The 18,525-nt window shown below is 42.9% G+C and overlaps 1 protein-coding gene across 3 annotated transcripts in view; it reads left to right on the top strand.

Moving 5' to 3' along the window:
- The window catches only part of RUNX1 (RUNX family transcription factor 1), a 201,347-nt gene that overhangs the window by 84,933 nt on the left and 97,889 nt on the right, over positions 1-18,525 (top strand). For all 3 annotated transcript variants that reach the window (XM_081951300.1, XM_081951301.1, XM_081951302.1), the window contains one exon: positions 15,519-15,775. In XM_081951300.1, the coding sequence (XP_081807426.1) occupies positions 15,519-15,775 (257 nt within the window). The remainder of the gene's footprint in view (positions 1-15,518; positions 15,776-18,525) is intronic.

The raw sequence follows: 18,525 nt of genomic DNA, 5'->3' as shown, positions 1-18,525 counted from the left end.
TGCTCTGATGCCCTGCACCAAATCACATGGAGGAGATGGAGTGAGTGAGGGGGAATCAGTTAAAGAAGGATCAATTTTAAGTAGCTTATGAATTCACTTTGATGAAATAGGTGTTCTCAGTTGCCGCTTTGAGAGCCGGCGGCCTGACCGGTGCCACTGCCGCTGCCACTCCTGCTGGCCAGATGGACAATGGGAGTGGGCTGAGGCCTCAGTCTGGCACAAGCTGCGGGCCTGGCCTGGGGAGGCGGGGAGCAGCTTACCTGGCCAACTTCTGCGACGGCCATGGGAGGAGCACCCCTTCTTGCCTCTGATGGCTGGCACACTGAGCAGTGCCAGCTGGGTACCCCCCCAAAAAGCATCAAAAAGTCCCAAAACTTTTCACCACCAGTCCAGTGGGGAAGGTTCATGTGACTGTGTGTGTGAGAGAGACAAACGTAAAGTTGGCCATGCCCACTCAGTCACATGCCACATCCACCTAGCCATGCCCACCAAATCAGTGGTGAAAATTTTTGAAACCTACCATTGGTTTGACATTGATTGACTGACTGACTAATTGATTGATTATGTGCCATTAAGTTGGAGTTGACTCTTGGTGATCACATAGATAGATTTTCTCAATGTTAATCTGTCCATAACTTTGTCTTTTGGGTCTTCTAACAGTGCATTAATCCCCATTGTAATTTAGCTCATCCAATTGTGTTTAGCATAGTGTGTATTTGTGTTGGTGTGCACCCATATACACATATGTGAGTCCGTTTTTGACTTCTGGTGACTGCTTGAACTAGTCCCTGCAGTTTTCTTAACAAGATTTTTCAGAAGTGGTCTGCCATTGCTTCCTTCCTAGGGCTCAGAAAGAGGGACTGGCCTAACATTACCCAGCTAACTTAGTACCATAATCAAGACTAGAACCAGATATCTTGGTTTCTAACCTAATGCTTTAGCCTTCACACAAAACTGACTCTCCTTAATATACCTAGCATACATTAATTTTTCATGGATGATTTTAAATGTATATCAAGTTTAGTCAAATCACTCCCTAAGGAATCTCATGTTACATAACTGTAATTCAATCGTATTAATTCAGTACAATTCGTTTATACGTAACTTTATCAAACAAAATCAGTTCCGGTTTAGTTCAGAAAAACAATTGTAGGATCTACTGAAAATTCAGGATTTTAAAACAAAACGAGTATCAGCATCTTGACAAACTGCACATTCTGTTCCTCTTCTGCATCTTGCTGTAGAAACAGTTCTGTTGCCAAAGAGGTGAAGCTGACCAACAGAGGTGAATGGCTATTTTAAAAAACTAACAAGAATTCCAGAGGGATTGCGTTCTTAGCTGCAAGTAGATAGTAGCAGAAAATAAAACAATAAGACTCACTTGCGACTCTAACCTTTCACTCTCGCTGTGAAAAGTGATTATTGGTGTTGATTCATAGTTAACAGGAAATTGTATTTCAGAAATTCTTAGCCAATCTGCAGTTTAGCTGATGTTGTCGTAAACATCTTGCAGGGGGATTCTAGGTCTCATAGAGCTAAAACATTGCTCAGTCTGAACACCTTTGCAAAATTTTAACTTTATGACTCTTCCCGGCATTGTTTGGGTTTTTTTAAAAAATGTAACGAATCATATTACGTATATAGAACTCCGAAATTCAAAAGATGCATTTGTTTCTTTTTAACAAGGTGCATGCTAGTGTAAAGCCACACAGAACTGACGCATAATCAGAGTGTGGTGGCTGTTAGCATTCTGCAACAAAATTAGTAATCTGGATCAGTCCACAGGTGAAGAAAACGCCTATCACCTCTCTACCACAAAACCACCTGTGGTTCACTTTCTGAACATGAAATAACACTATGACTCTTTTTCAAAACCATATGACATTTTAGGCGGTATAAATAGAACTCTGTTTCAACTAGAGCAATAGCATTCACTACTCGTTCAATTCCATTGGTCAGGAATGTGTCACGAGTAAAGGAATGGTCATATACTATGAGTAAATACAAGTAGTTTTCAATTTATAGCAGTTCGCTTAGTAGCGAACTGATAAAAAGCGACTAATGACCATTTTTCACACTTAAGACCGTTGCAGAATCCCCATGGTTATGTGATCAAAATTTGGACGCTTGGCAACTGGTTCATATTTATGACGGTTCCAGTGTCCCAAGGTCTTCTGAGAAGCAAAGTCTACGGGAAAGCCAGATTCAGTTAACAACTATGTGACTAACTTAACAGCTGCAATGATTCACTTAACAACTGTGGCAAGAAAGATCATAAAATGGGGCAAAACACATGTAACAGATGTCTCACTTAACAACAGAAACATTGGGCTCAATATTGGTCGTAAATCAAGGACTAACTGTAATCTACAACAACTCGATTTATTTTTTTAAAAAATTAAAGGATGATTTGAAACAGGAATATGATGGAAGAGAGAATATTATTAACTATTTTGGCTAATTTTTATTAAAATAATTCCTTTCTTTTACACTTAATCTTGCACTCTTCTGAAACGGTGTTTGGTTTGCTTAGTTAAATTATGCGTATAACATGTAATCTGTATATATCACGTCTAGTTTCTATTTACATGGGAGAACAGCCTCTTTTGAAAGCATTGTGTTTTACAGCATGTGAATATACAATCTGTCCATATTCTGAGATCCAAATGGTAATCTCTTAAGAGTGTAGTTTTCAGTCTACACGCTGACTTTATCTGCCATGGAACCTCTGTCTTTCGCAGACATCATTCTGAGTTGTATTTTAGAGTGAATATGACACAGTTGGAATGGGCAATCATGTGAGTTCATCATCAGTAGTTATTGGAGGGGAATACCTTCACTCTTATTGCATTTCTCATTGAAATCTTAGCCCATTTTGGGGAAGAACTTTTCTTTGGTATTCAGAAAACATTGTCTTCTTCCTCCTTGTGAACATGATTGACAAAAAAAAAGGTATGGATGGATATTATCCATTAGCATTCCCAGACTGATATCCAGACTGGACTGAAGTTCCCATAATTTCCACAATGGCTGGAAATGAGAGCGGCAATCTGATTTACCTGGATGGAGCAGGTTGGGACAGATAGATGCACAGATGTTAGTGTTTCCATAGCCATGACCGGGATGTATTGGTTTATTGCTTCCACCAAAATAAGCAACAACAAAAAATCTATTCAATACCACATGCCTTCTAATGGCATCCAATCACTCAGCTCTAATGTAGCACACACCATACAGTGCTGGCATGCCATAACAGAGGCTTCAGTTACATCCATGTTTCAACTCCCCCCACCCCTTTACAATATGTCCTGGTTTAAAAGTCATTTGTTGATTTCTCGGATTTCCTAAGGTTTTGCTTAACAACATTACCTAAAAGCTAGATGCTTTGCATCCCAGTAATCTTCTGTGACAGAAGCATGTTGTAATAGCAAAGAGATTTTAACTGAGAAAGAAAGAAAGAAAGAAGAAAGAAAGAAAGAAAGAAAGAAAGAAAGAAAGAAAGAAGTGAAAGAAAGAAAAGTCATCCTAATACACTTGTATTACAACTGTAATTTGATCTTGCCTTTAAAAAAAATAACCAAAGAAAAAGGGAACGTGCTAGAGGACTCACAAATGAAAGTGGCAATTCAGGGAAATTTTGGTTAGTTTTGCTACTAAAAATGTTTGCATGGCTTGGCCTTATTTTTGCTTTGGAAAGGGTATCAATTCCGTTGTGTGTTTGGAATAAATTTTTTGTTAATTCATTTCCTATGCATGTCTGTGTTCTCACCCTTCACTCCTTTTACCCCTTATATTTTTATCCCGGGCGGGGGCTGTTCAGGTGGAGGCCGGAGGTGTCCTTCCCGTTGCTCCTGCTTGAAATGATAGGTGGGATTATTAACAATGAGATAAATATCTAAAGTCCTCTATAGAATTGCTATAGATTTTTTTTTCTGCGCGGGTTTGTTTCCATGCGTCGCCGCAAATGCCACCCTGTCTCTGAATATAGAGCGCTGGTAAACGGGGACAATGTCCCTTGCGAATCCCGGACGGTCCAACGTCTTGCTCGCTGCTGAAGTTGCAAGGCGACTCCGGCCACCGGCCTCCTGTTGTAAGCTCCAAAGTGCGCGCAACTGCAATCCTTTAAAAATCGGCACGTGTCTCTATATGCTCCCAAATAACATGCTCAGTGGGGAATTCGAAGCCGTTGTCTTTGCCCTTAAAGGCATCTGTCAATATCGTGCAAATGCGAAGCAAAGGATAAATCAAGTTTCGCGACTTCAGAGGGCCCCCCGCCTTTTTTTTTCTTTCCTTTTTTCCTTTTTTTGGCGCTTATTCGTGGATGTGCCGGGAAGGCGCTCGCCTGTTGAATTAGCCAAGAGTTTCTGACGTCACTTTTTCTTTGCCTAAGGTGATATTGTCTTTATTTTATTTTAATTTTGGAAAAGACTAGGATTTTCTCCGTCTAGGCAATCAAATGAATTTCAATCCACTCAGGTCTCTGATAGGGAAAGAGGGAAAGACAGAGGAGGCGACGCAGAATCGGAAAAGGGCATGTGGGATCATCTAGTTTAACCCCCTTTTCAGGGCAGGGTTAGTCAGCACAAAGATCTTGTGGTCCTTTTAATACAGACGTCCCCAAACTTGGCAACTTGGGACTTCAACTCCCAGAAAGCTCTGCTGGCTGGAGAATTCTAAGAGTTGAAGTCCACAAGTCTTAAAGTTGCCAAGTTTTGGGGACCTCTGCTTTACTACTTCTGACATATACGTTGCAATATTTTACTGGACGAAGTCGCGGCCTGTAGATTTCGTGTACAATCTGCGCCGCCTCACCATGTGGCCTTTCTAGGGTCCCAAAGCGCCGCTTTGCGAAGTGATTTCTGGCCGCGTCGCGCTACTTCAGCTTGAAGCCACTTCAGCCTAAAGCGCCGGGAGGTTTGTAGGCGCCTCCTGAAATCCTCTGGAATTGCGCCTGAGCAAACAGCCTCCGGATCGCGCCCCCTTCCATTTCATCGCGCCCCTTTCGACAGCGTCGGCCCCAAAGCGTTGGCTCCCATTTCACGGGCAGCCGTCGTAAAAGCTAAATTCGGTGATTCGATGGGCGTTTGCCGAGGAGGGTGGGATTTGATCTGGCTTATTGGAACCCAAGAAGGGAAAAAGTAAAAATTTAAAAAAAAAAACACTTTGAGCAACGTTGACTAACCGTTGGCCTTAGCATTTGAACAGAGGAATGATTTGTTTGGCTTCCTAAATTACCCACTTCATTTTATATGGATTTCAAGGGATTGAGGGTTGCCGTTTAGGTTAAATGCTTAGTGAAAAAGTCCTTCCCGAGCTGGGCTCCCTTCTACGTAAATGGTTGGCCTCGCGTGCCATCGAGGCTGAGGGGAAAGCCGAATAACGTCGAGGCGCGAAAGACCGAGGCGCTCCTCCCTAAAAACCGAAAGAGAAAAACATAGAGGTGCTTTGCTAAAAAGTGGCGTTGCCGCACTGAAGACCCGGGGAACAATTCAATTGGAAGCGGGAATATAAGCACCCCTGGAACCCGAGACCATAAAGGAGCAGTTGTCTGAGCTCTGCCACCCCCAAACCTATCGGCATCTTTTCTTTTTTTCCTTCTAAAGCCTACGTCAAGGTTAAAACCGAAACGCTCCAAAACCTGAGATAGTCGCTCTCGAATTACTTCGGGCATTGGGGAGAAATTTGCCCCCTTCGCTATTTCCTTTCCGTCTCTACCCCGCACGCACCCCCTCCCCCAATTTAGTGGGATGCTTCCATACAGGACATGTGTTGGCATTTGCCAACACACAGGCATAAGTGATGGGTGTTAACTTGGATGCAGAAACTCCTTGATCAATTGGAAGTGAATGACAGTGAAAAACACACTGCAACAATGAACGGCTCAGTGAGAAAGCGAAAGTGATTTTGAAGGCTGCCAATTTCAGGCATTTCGGGATTCACAGAGCCCTCGCGGGAAAGCCCCATTGCGTTCCGACGGCTTGATGGCCTAAATTGTTAAGCTGTTGAATTTCCCGGTGGGTTCATTTGAGTTCCAACCGGCCTCTTTAATTTTAGACAACTTAGACACACGCGCACACACACACACCCCAGAAACCACATGCCCATCCCTGGGCACAGAGAACCAAGCGCAGCTTCTGAGCCCGTGCTGCTTTCAGGGGCTGGTCAGCTTCCTGCTCCTTCAGACGTGGCCCGTTGCGTTAGTGACTCTCGGCTCTTCTCTCTTTGTCAGACCCCCGAAGAACGACCAGCCTAAAAGCCCTAAATGGCCAGAAAATATACTTCAAAGGGAACCATGTCCGAATCTAAAATCGAATTTTACGAAGATAAGCAATGTTATGCATCATCATTATTGTCCGAGGGTGGCATTCATGAACTTCCTAGGGATCTTTCAGCAAGCCCCTCTCCTCACTCTTCCTCCCCCGTCCCAATTTAAGGGGGATAATCTCTTTCACTTCCTTAAAGGACCATGAAGAAGGGCTTGCGTCTAAGTAAAGAGTTGGCTTGGGACTGAAATGAAAGTAACTTTTCCAAGGCCTGTACATAGAATAAACCAAGGTCTTCTTCAAATGCGTTGGACTACACAACCTCTGTCAAATGGGAGGAGGATGGTAGTTGTAGCCAAACACCTCCGGAGTGTAACAACTGGAGAAAAGTGTATTATGTGAGAAACAAAACAAAACAAAATAAAAAACACATTGGGGATTGACTGGTTCTGCTTTAGCTTGCGGTGTGAACCACTGTGGTTTGTAAATTGGGATTCATGGTTTAGCACGATAGGGGATCTCAGCCATTGTGGTTTGGTAAACATGGTTTGTGGCTTTAAAAGTTGACAAAGCAGAACCAGGAGCATCACGGCTTTGGGCCGCCTGATTCTCTGCGATCCCAGCTCTTGAGAAGCCAGGACTGAGCGCTCTCGGGACCCGCCAGGTCTTGCCCTCTGGCCTTTACGCGCATTAGAGATATGAGGAGGCTTCTTTTGAATGCCCCATAGAGCAGGGTGGCATCGGCCTTTGCACCAATCCCTGCCATTCTCGGGAGGACACTGACAATTTCTTTGAAGTGCTTAATGGCTTAAATCAGTTGGCGGAGCAAGAGGAGCGGTGCGGCCATGAGTTAAAGTCATCAGCGACTCGGCTTCTATGGTCGTCGAAAGGAAAACCGTTACCCTCCAGCGCCTCCATTCGAACGCCACAGGCACCGCTCGACTGCCGTGCGCACTTTCAGTCCCACGCTTGTTTTCAGGAGAGCTCCGGAGCCTCGGGCTATGCTCTTCTTTTCCCCTTCTGTTCAGGGGGAAAGTCTGCTTCATCCCGCTTGAGACTTGGTCCCGCCCTACGGCTGACGGCCTGATTCCATCTGATGACAGCTTTTTCAGGCGTCGTTCCTTTAAAGCTCTTTCCTTCTTTGCAACGTTTGTCAACACACAGAGAGGGAGAATGAAAAGTTGAGTCTCTCAAGATTAGATCCCGCCGTTAATCGCTCGGATTAGTTTGTCCTGCCAGGGTGTCCTGCCGGGTGAATCAGCCGAGCATTTTTGTGCTCTGCTTGTTTTAACTGCTGCAGAGGTGGAGGTAAAGAGTTTATGCGGAGGCGGGAGAGTTGCTTTTGCTAGAGAGCGCGCCCTGGAAATCCCAGAGTAAAATCAGGGCCAGTCTGTCTCTGCTGAGATTATCGCCTCTTTATACCATTAAATCCACGCAGATGCAGGCGAGGATCTCGAGGGGACCCCAAAGAGGTGGGATTGTCTTCTCCTCCTTACCCTTCTGCCCGACCACCCCGAAATTGTCTTTAAGGCCCATCCCGCTTTGTCTCCGCCAGGGAAGGTCAAAGGCTTCGAGCCCCCTCTGGCGTCCACTCCGGGTGCCTACAGAACAAGAGGCTCTCCGAGGCATTCAAAGCCGCCTTTGGCTTGAGGTTTCCGGACCCATTGCTCAATCCAACTGTGGGCAGCTACAGAAACCAAGAAATAACAAGCTTTTTTTTTTAAAGGAGCTTCCTCTTTTGAGATTGCACCAGACCATCTCCCTCCTCCCTGCCCCCACACCAGACTTCTGTGGTTTCTTCCATGTTGCAGATTTATGCAACGGAGTTTGCTAAACTAACGTTCCTTCTTTATTCTCTTGGGAAACAGTTTCCCGTCTTCCATCCACGCCTTTCCTCCATGACCCCCCCAAGGAATTTAAAGGAAGAAGAGCTTGCAAGCTTCCCTTCACCTACCCATCCCAAAGGGTCTGTTTAGGTCTTCAGTCCTGCCTTCCATAAAATGAAGAGAAAAAGTCTTATAATTTCTCATTGCCATTATATCATTATCTTGTATGATATACAAGATATACACGTGCATGTGTGTCTCTGTATTTTTGTATGTTTATGTGTTTTTATACATGTTTCTATGTTCTATATGCCCATTGTACGCCGCCCCGAGTCCTGCCTGGAAAGGGAGCGGCTAATAAATTCAAATTTATTATTATTATTATTATTATAAACAGAGCATGAAATGTCAGTATAACAATCCTCTAAAAGAGGTATGGGGTTGTATTCTATATAAATTGTATACCTTTTGCAATGGGCTGAAATTGCCTTCAACAAGTTTTTACTTCATTTTGAAGACTCATTCTTCCCTGGACCTGGCACACTAGGCACTGTCTTGCCTTGCTTCAGAAAGGTAGTCAAATGAGAAAGGAGGGATGACATTCTGAGTGTCCAAATTAGTGGTGGTTTCCAAAAAAAAGTTAGTTTGTTGCAGCATAAATAGAGCCACGGGATCAGATTAAAATATACAGTGTGTTATAGTATACGTAAGCTTTAGTAGGCATCAGCCAATAGAGTTGAGCAGCCAATAAATTTAAATTAATAATTAATAATAATAAATGTTGCAGTACTTTGTAGACTGATGTAATATAAAGTGGCAAGAAATCGGTTTCAACAGAACATTCCCCCCCCTCCCACTCCATCAAATTTTGCAGAACTGTATTTCCCTTGTTCCTTTTCCTTGTTAATCGTCTGTAAAAATGATTATTATGCTGTTATTCATTGGATGACTTCATTCATTTATGAAATAAAATAGTTTCTGTTTTATGTAAATGCTGCCCCCATTGAAGGTCACATTACTGGTTAGTGATTACTTATGTGGATATACCATGAATCATTTGGATAGTATGCCAAATCTAACAGGATTTGCTATAAAAGACATAAGAGGAGCAAAAGTAATTGTGCTGCTTTTACCAACTCAATACCTTCCACATGTGACCTACAACTCTGACCATCCACAATAAGTGTGCCCATTTATACAGCAGCAGATTCTACAGCATAATATTGATTGATGAAGGGTGTAGTAGACTACAATTCTTGCTTTTTGCAAAAAAAGTAAGTGCTAAGCTGTCTACTTTTGTAATTTGCCCTTAGTATCTCTTATTTTAATGAAAAAATGCCCTCAACCAGTATTTACAAAAGAGATTAGTAGCTATGTGCATATGTATACCTTTAGTTGAGACATCATGGTGGTGCAGTGGTTAGAATGCAATACTTCAGGCTAATTCTGCTCAATTAGTTCAATTCTCACCCAGCTCAAGGTTGACTCAGCCTTCCATCCTTATTAAGGATGGGACAGGTCAGTAAAATGAGGACCAAGATTGTTGGGGGCAATATGCTGACTTTGGAAACTGCTTAGAGAGGGCTGTAAAGCACTATGAAACAGTATCTAAGTGCTATTGCTATTTGTTTTGAACAACTATATTAAGATATAAAGCAGAGGTGGTATTCAGCAGGTTCTGACCAGTTCTGGAGAACCGGTAGCAGAAACTTTGAGTAGTTCGGAGAACCGGTAAATACCATCTCTAACTGGCCATGCCCCCATCTATTCTCTGCCTCCTGAGTACCAGCTGATTGGGAGGAAATGGGAATTTTGCAGTAACCTTCCTCTGAGGTGGGGAGAGAATAGAGATTTTACAGTATCCTTCTCCTGGAGTAGGGTGGGCATGGAGATTTTACAGAATCCTTCCCATGCCACGCCCACCAAGCCACACCCACCAAGCCACACCCACAGAACCAATAGTAAAAATGTTTGAATCCCACCACTGATACATAGGCCTTATAATACACTTCTCTTCATTAGTCCTATAAACAAAAAGAGTAGAGTGATATTGTATATATTTACAGCATTAATAATTCTAATAATACTTTAAAGAGTTAACACACTGTAATTCCAGATCCTTCTAATTTAGGATTCCACAATTGATTCAATGATATTTTGTGCATATAATATCCACACATCATTTGTGCAATTATTTGGAAAATCATTATTTTCTTACTTTTCATTTAGAGAGTTTTGTCCTATATGTATGCCTGTGAGTTTTGTATTGGCATCCTTGCAACAACCTGGCACATTTTCATATAATACGCTGAGATAAAATGTTAAATAAATGATAGCATATACATGCCATGTTTAGCTCCTACATACCAGGTTTTGAAGGATCATTTTATATGAAGTCAAAATAGACAGCTTCTTGAATCCCCTTAACCTAGATTATGTAACCAATATCAAAGTAGATTCACCCAAGACAGCATACATTTTGAATTCACATGATGTTAAGAGTCTCAGATGTCCACAGCATGCGGAGAGTAGCAGGAAAATGAAACCATGTACACTTTTATTGTGGAAGATTTTTCTCTTTAATATGTTGTGAGAACCATATTCTTGTGAAATGGAGGTTAAATTGAAGAATGATAGTGAATTAGTGAATGATCAGTGAGGAAATCAGAATATTGGTAGAATATAGATCTACCTGGGTGTGCTTTTAAAAAGAATGGTAAAAATATATTTTTGATCCTGTGTTCAATTTGCTATAAACCTTCCCTGATGTATGATATCAGGACATAGACAATGAAAATCCAAATTTTATAATGTTTTAAAATGTCCCCTAGTATATTACAATATAGAAATAAAACAACCTGCTTCTAAAAAACTAGGACACTCAGGTGGATGAACCAAAAAGACGATTTAATGAATTTTATGTCTGTAATTCTTCCCATCTGGAAGTCCCTACTCTAATTATTATCTATGTCAAGAAGAACTGTCAGAGAAACAAAAATCTTAAATAAATGTAAACTTGTAAACCTATAGAATCAAACAATGTGCAACTGCTCGGCTACAGAACAAATAAGGCAAATTTTGAAGGAATGCAGTCCTGCTTATTGGGAAACCTGGATTCATATTCTGGGCTATTTTTGGAAATTTCTTGCATTTCTCAGCTCCACAGGTTGCTGTGTATATTGTTGTCATGAATCTTTCATTCACAGCTGGAAACTGGATAGTGCGATGGGCTTCTGTACTTTAAGGTACAGAAGAGAGAGATGATCTAGGAAAATCAGCTATTTCTTTTCCTAAAACTAAGCTCAACTCAGAAGCTCTTATTGTGTACTTTGGTTCTCAATGTTCTGAAAAGGGAGAAGCCCTGGAAAGCATATGACTTTCTGTCGTGGGCCAAAAGCTTTTGGAATGAGGCCTGACTTCTGAAGAACTAACTTTCTGAAGAAAATAACATTATCTTTATAACTGAGCCACAACATGTCTCAGTGATTAAAGACTCTGGTCAAATTTTGCAAGTTACTTTATATGCCTGCAAAGAAACACAGAATGGAGTTAGTGACCTAGCATTTGAACAAATAGCGTTAAAGTATGGTCCATCATCCTTGAGAATGCAGAAAAGTATGTTGGAGCGAAATTTGCTGCCTGGATTGCCATGCTCTACTCCCAGGCAAATCAAGGGAAGTGACCCGTAAATTTTCATGAGTTTATTTTTCCATGTACCATATATTATCTGAAGCAGGAAAACAACCACCCATCATTCTGCCTTACCCTGGGTTTGGGTGAGTATAAGAGAAGGCCTAGCCACTGGTCATAGATGCAAAGAAGATGCACTATGGAGCTACTTCTGAGCATGGCTTTAATGCTCTTCTAAAACACTGAAGCCATGCTCCAAAATCACCAGAATGACAGAATTTGGAGGGCATGGGATGAAATGTGAAGGGTCAATCCATAATGACCAAGGGAATGGCAGTGTGGGCTGCAAATCCAGACCTGCCCCAAAGGCAACAAAGGATCCAAAACAGAATGGTCATAAATCTTTTCCTTTCCAAGCAAACTAGTAAAAATGGTGCGTTTTTTTTAAAAAAGCAGAAACATATTAAATCCTTTGTTGCAGGAACAGCAGGAAATTTGTATCAATGGTGACAGAATCAACAACACAGCTGGTAAAACTCAGCTCTTTTTTATTAGAATCAGCCAATGTAGCACATGGGACAAGGATTCTTCAAGAAAGCATTATTTTCTTTGCTTCTTTTAATAAAGACCTAGCACTTTCTTCAAAAGAGGAATACACTCTTGTTTATCAAAAAAAGGTCCATGTAAGATCTGAAAAAGGCACTGGAAAGTACCAATCAAGCATTAAATGGGCAGATGTCTCTAAGACTTCCCTAGTAGACTTCCCACTTCCCTAGTATCTCCTACATCCCAAGCTAGAATAGTAATTGGGAGCAGATTTCAGTGATCAGAGATCTCCAGCCCACTGCAGTCTAAACTGGCCAACAGAAACTCTGTAGGTCTCAGTATGAGCTCATCAGCAGTAAGAGTGTTGATGAAATATGCTACGTTATATCTGTGAAAGAAATATGTCAGGTGAAGAGGAAAGCACTAGCTTTACAATTGGATCAGCTCTGTGTAACCTTAAGATGCTTCAGCTGTGCGATGGGGATGAGAGACATGTCACCAAGACATGACATTCTAGAAAAAGTAGCAGGACACGTAGTATAGTCAGGAAAATTTGAGGATGAGCCTTTAATCTCCAGAGATGCGAGGCTTTGCTTTTAAAAAAGATGCAAAATAGGAATTTTACCTTCAATAGATCCTGAAATGAGCACAAATGCATGTACATTTTTTGCTCTTATGGTACATAGGAGGAGTGTGCTTCTTAAAAGGCTTGCTATTACTTGTAGGAGCTGCGTAGCAGGAAGAAATACAGCAGGTGAATCTCTCTTCCACAAACATCCTGAACTCTACTTTCACGCTGCCCAGTGTCACGCATTAATTTCCTTGGTTTTTATATAGGCGAAGCCAAAATAAAATGGCTTGGGAAGATAGACATCACCCTCTTCCTGGAGCCGCCTTTCTCCTTTTCACTTTTTCGCCGCCTGAAGCTCTCACCCGCGGAGAGTAGGGCTTGCAAGCTTTCTTAACGCATATATCTATGGCATAAATACAACAGCTGTACATTTGCTGGCAGCCGGGCACACTTCCTTCTCTCTTGGCTCTGGTAATTATGGGGAACGAAGCAGCTCAGTGGCGGGTGGAACTGGCCTGTAGCTCCACTCAGAGAGCCTCAGGAGATTCTGCAGGACCGTCGACTCTTGAGGGGATCTGCCCCGGGCGGTGCGCGCTTGTTAGTCAAACCGTTCAAATGACTTGAAGCTCCTTAAGTGCTCCTTTCGCGACCTTTTATTGATCCCTGGAGGAGCCGTGCTCAGGGGGAGGAGGAATGCGCGCGCCCTTCTCCCACCCCACCTCTGCCTTTCACCACAGCCCCGACACAAGCACAGCCGCCACCACACACGGTTTTGGGCTAAGCCTCCCGTTGACCGCGGCGTCCCATTGAGACGCGGGGCCTGTTTGGGGCTTTTACAGTAGCTTTCGCGGCGGCGCACAAGCCAATTCCAGGAGCCCCGCGGCTTGGAGCCGCGCCCTGATTAATACCGGAAAGCGCTCTGATTGGGTGGCGTCCTCCCCTATGCAAAAGAGCTGAGGGAATGACATTCCTCTGGACTCTCTTACTGTAACAGCAAATTCATTTCCAGTCATCTCCATTCATAGGGCCAGAAGGCGCGAGGGAGAAGGAGGGGGAGGAGGGGGGGAGCCAGGCTTTCTTCAGATCAGCATGAGCAAACAAACAGCGCCTCGCAGAAGGTCACACACAGCTGGAGAGACTGGCCTGTACGGGGAGCAGACCTCGGGAAAGCTTGCCGTTGGCGTCTGGTGAACACGTGGACACTTTTTCTGCTTTGGGAACGCGAATTCTGCCAGGAGGAAGCTCCGGTGTTTGGCCGATTCGTACTTCGGGGGGGGGGGGGGATTGTCTTGTTTTGCTCTTTACAGTGGAACGGCGTCTTGTTTCGTCTGGCCACCGCGCGTGTTGCTAGTCCTGTTTGAGAGAAGAAACAGACCTGTACCGCTCAGCCTCGAGTTAACGTTCCATTTGCGAAGTTAAAGGAGGGCGCGCGAAGGGAGGACTGAGAAATGAGGGGGAAAACCAACGGCGGTCCCGAAAACAGAGCTCCACCTGCTTGTGGTTAAACCATAGCTGAGAAGCCGGCCCCTGTGGGTGAATTGGAGGAATATTACTTCAGATATTTTCCTCCACAGTTGGCAGTGACTCACGCAGCGGCCACAGAGTGTTGGGTGACTTCAGACTCGTGTCTTCTAAAATTGCTGCGAACATTAACCACAGAAAGAACCCACAACCCAACCAAAAGGGTTTTTTTTTTTCTTCCTCCCTCCCCTCCGGGCGCGCTTCAGATTGTTGGCACACTGACATCTCAGGACTTGTACAAGAGACTTTTGAATTCAAGCAGCCGCTCTAAGTAATTTAGTCAAAGCATTGCGAAACCGGGACAGCGAGGCTTAAGAACAACGCGAGGCAAACTACTCACACTGGGGTTCAAGGCTGCTCTGGCTGGGGAGAAAAGGAGGCTGCTGGAGAACATTAATGGAGTTCCGTTGTGTTTAAATTCTCTATAGAATCAGCTGTAAATATTTGATGAAGTACACTATATAATGCTGTGATAGCCGGTTGACCTTTGAAAACCTCAGCTCACGTCCTCTGCAGCCTATTTCCCCAGTTTCTTTTTAACCGCTTTTCTCCCCCATCCATGTTTGTGACAAGAGACTGATGCTTTGATCTGAATTCTAGGCAGCCTTTAGGAGCAGCGGGAGGGGAAGACTATGAACTTCGGAAAATAATAGGGAAATTAACTACTGAAAAGTCTAAGCCCTTCCCTCTCCTTTTTTCTGGGTGTATGCGTGGTGGGGGTGGTTTTGTTTCAAACATTTCCTCTGCTCAAAACGTTTCTCAGTGTGTGGGATTTCGGAAGGACCTTTGATTTTAATAACACTGGTAATTCCCCAAGGGGGTGGAGAGCAGATAAACTTGTCCAAATCTATAAGGCCGTTTTTAATTTTTGAAGAACACACATAGATTTCCAGAGAAGAGCAACCTAAAACTGGATGCTTGGGTTAATTCTGGCAGGACCAGAAGCCCCGGCGTTCCCCTGCTCTGTCCAACTAGTCCAAATTCGCTCCTGGAGTGGCTTCGCTTCGTTTGCCCCTTCTACACCGGGACCCTAAGCCTCTTTCTTTTTATGTTGGTCTCCCGAGAACCGCCGGCTGAAGAGTTGCGCTCGTGTCGCTTTATCCGAAGCCCTCTGAGGACCTTTTTCACTCAAAAGGCTTGTTGTGATGCGTATCCCCGTAGATACCAGCACCAGCCGCCGCTTCACGCCGCCCTCCACCACTCTGAGCCCGGGCAAGATGAGCGACGCGCTGCCGCTGGTCGGCCAAGAGAACGGCAGCAGCGCCCTGGTGGGGAAGCTGAGAAACGCAGATCGCAGCATGGTGGATGTCTTAGCCGATCATCCGGGAGAACTGGTCCGCACCGACAGCCCCAACTTCCTTTGCTCTGTCCTGCCGACCCATTGGAGGTGCAACAAGACTCTGCCGATCGCTTTCAAGGTAGGAAGATGGGGGACAAGGAATTGGGGAGGGGGAGAGATCACTACAGAAGTATAATTGCGGGATCATTGTAAAGAAGGGGGGGGACGCGATTTTTCTGTCACCTTTTGCAGCGGACAGCCAATCTCCCAATTCATTCGGGAAGATATAATACTGAGGGAGGATTCCAAATAAATCCTCAATAACTTTAGGATTGCAGCCATGCCATTTATGTGTACTTAATCGCAAGTATGATCTACTGATAACAATGGCACTTACTCCTACAGCTGTCATTAGTTTTGCAAGCTAAAAGTGCAAGTTGCTGTTCTGAGTTTCACCACTGACGTCCAATCATTTGTACTCTATGCCAAGCATTTGTGACTTGGGCTAGGTTTTGAGAGGGTAAGAAATGGCAGCAAAAAGAATTTGTCAACTCTTCTGATTTCTTTCAATAGGTCTTATTTCCAAGGAATCAGTTCCCTTTCATGTATGTAGAAAAGTGCTCTGGAAATTGATGAGATTTACTTAAAAAAATGTGCAAGCATTCTCACCCTGAAAAAACAATTCCAAGAATATTTTGTGAAATAAATTCTACTTCCACCTATCGGGAACAAACTTTGCAATTTTACAGCCCAACCCTATGCATTTTTTTTCAGAATAATCCCCAGTTTTCAATGTACCTTAAGATATATGAGGTCCAAACTATATTGAGAGTATGCTGCCAACACAACAGGGTCACTTCCATGAACAGGCTTGTATTGCAATTTCATATAGTGCCATTATAATTGGCATTAAGTCTATTTTTTTTACTGTTTTGAAATTTATATTAGACTGATCCAGTGCATTGTAAAACTTTTTTTTTCTTTTTAACTATGTAAGGTGGCAGCATGTACTCTGAGCTTTAGCTCTTCATAGTCAACACCATCTGTGTAGCCTTATGAAGATGCACTTTTGCCTAAGTACATAAATGCCAGGAGGGATGCTAGGAAAGACCATGTAGCTTTTTATTAAGGACAAGCATTGCAATAATCAGCAGGCCTTGAAGAGACCATGGCAATTGGCCAATGGAGATTACAGTATCCTTTTTACCTAACCTTGATGCATTCAACCCAAACAACCTGATGTTGAGACTATAACTATTGTATCCAAAGCAGACAATATTAAGAGCAATCAGTGGATGCAGTGGGGTTTCTTCCTATATCAGTACCTTCAGGGATCAGCCACCAGACCAACAAGAGAGATCAAAAGATTTCATGCCAAGAGGTTCTTGGAAAGCAGATTATGACATACATAATTATCTTGGAAAATATTTCAAGGGAAGGTGGATCAGATCAAAAGATTTCATGCCAAGTCAAAATGTTTCCCTACCCTGTCTCCAGCTGACAGTGACATCAAAATGAATTACTACCAGTATCTTCAACTCCTAAGACTGTTAAACAGAAGAACTGGGATCTATAAACTGATGTCATATTTAAGCTCTTCGTTTTAATATCTATGACATACCTGCAAGTGGAGTAGGTAACTGCAACAGAGTTGCCACATGCTCTTCGTGTATCTGAATTCCAGGCAGACTTGTGGGATCTAAAAGCAGATCAGATTTCCTGTGATCAGTTTAAAGACTATTGAATTCAAATGTCTGAGTCGTCATTGGAAATTTAGAAGTTTGTTACAAAGTAATTTTCAAAAGCTAAATGAAATGAGTTTCCTAAATATGTTAACAATTTTTTTGAACTATGGTAAGCAGTGAGTATTAACTCCTTTTATTTCATATATCAAAACGTTGGCCTCCATGTTCAAAAAATCAGAGTAAAAGAGAAAAGTTCACTTTAAAAGTACTCTGTCTCCATGGTTGCCCTTCATTAACAACTCAGCCTACGACTTTAGCTACATCAACTCGGAGAAAGCAAAATATACATAATGACACTAATAAAAGAATTAATGCTTGAACTGCGAAAATTATAGGCTTTTGATTGATGTTAGGATCCAATTCCACCGAAGGGACAGGTCTAGAGCATGTTTTTCTGCATCTTGAATTTGTAACGAACAAACAAAACAATTAACGGCCACCCTTTCCAATTGCCCATCTGTAAAAATATCTGAGAATTGTATCCCAAAGCTGGGGAGTGTCTAGTATTTGCAATTTGGTTAAAACTAAAAACCAAGACTTCTTGTAGTAGAAACCGCACTTCCCTAAAGTAATTAATAATTTCAGGGACTTTGCTTTTTTTTTTTTTATTCGACGAGTGGGGCGTGATATAAACTTAAAATTGAGGCGACCCAGAAGGCACATTCTAGGATTCAGAAATAAATACTCGTCTGTATATTGACAAACGAGCTTCTAGGTGCAAGAACGAAAAGGAGAGTTCTGTACTGAGTAACAATTCAAAGAGTTACCCATAGCGTTTTAATTCTGATACCTGCAAGTCTACGTGGACCTCGCATAAACTCCCACCGATCTCCTAGCCAGCAGCTACTAATACACGTGTCTAATCAGTGACCCATCAATGCGATAAACAGAATCTTGTCAGATGAGTTAAGGCTGTTAATACATCCAACGTGCCTGGACAAATCCGGCGGAGGGGCTTCTCAAAAGAAAAAAAAAGTGTCAGAAAAGCGCCGTAGCTTTCTTCCAAAATAACGACTTTGTAGTCGTTCGGTATTCTTCAGAGAGTTGCTCTGGGGGTTATGATTTCTCGGCCTCCTCCTGAAAAGCGGAAGTGCGAGCCTAACAGCGAGAAACGCGCCCAGATCCTGTATAGTTTGATTTTAAA

This window comes from Natrix helvetica (assembly GCF_964273705.1).
Source record: "Natrix helvetica genome assembly, chromosome: 4".
NCBI lineage: Eukaryota > Metazoa > Chordata > Lepidosauria > Squamata > Natricidae > Natrix > Natrix helvetica.
The sequence above is the reverse complement of the archived record's forward strand: the minus strand, read 5'-3'. Positions and strand labels throughout refer to the sequence as shown.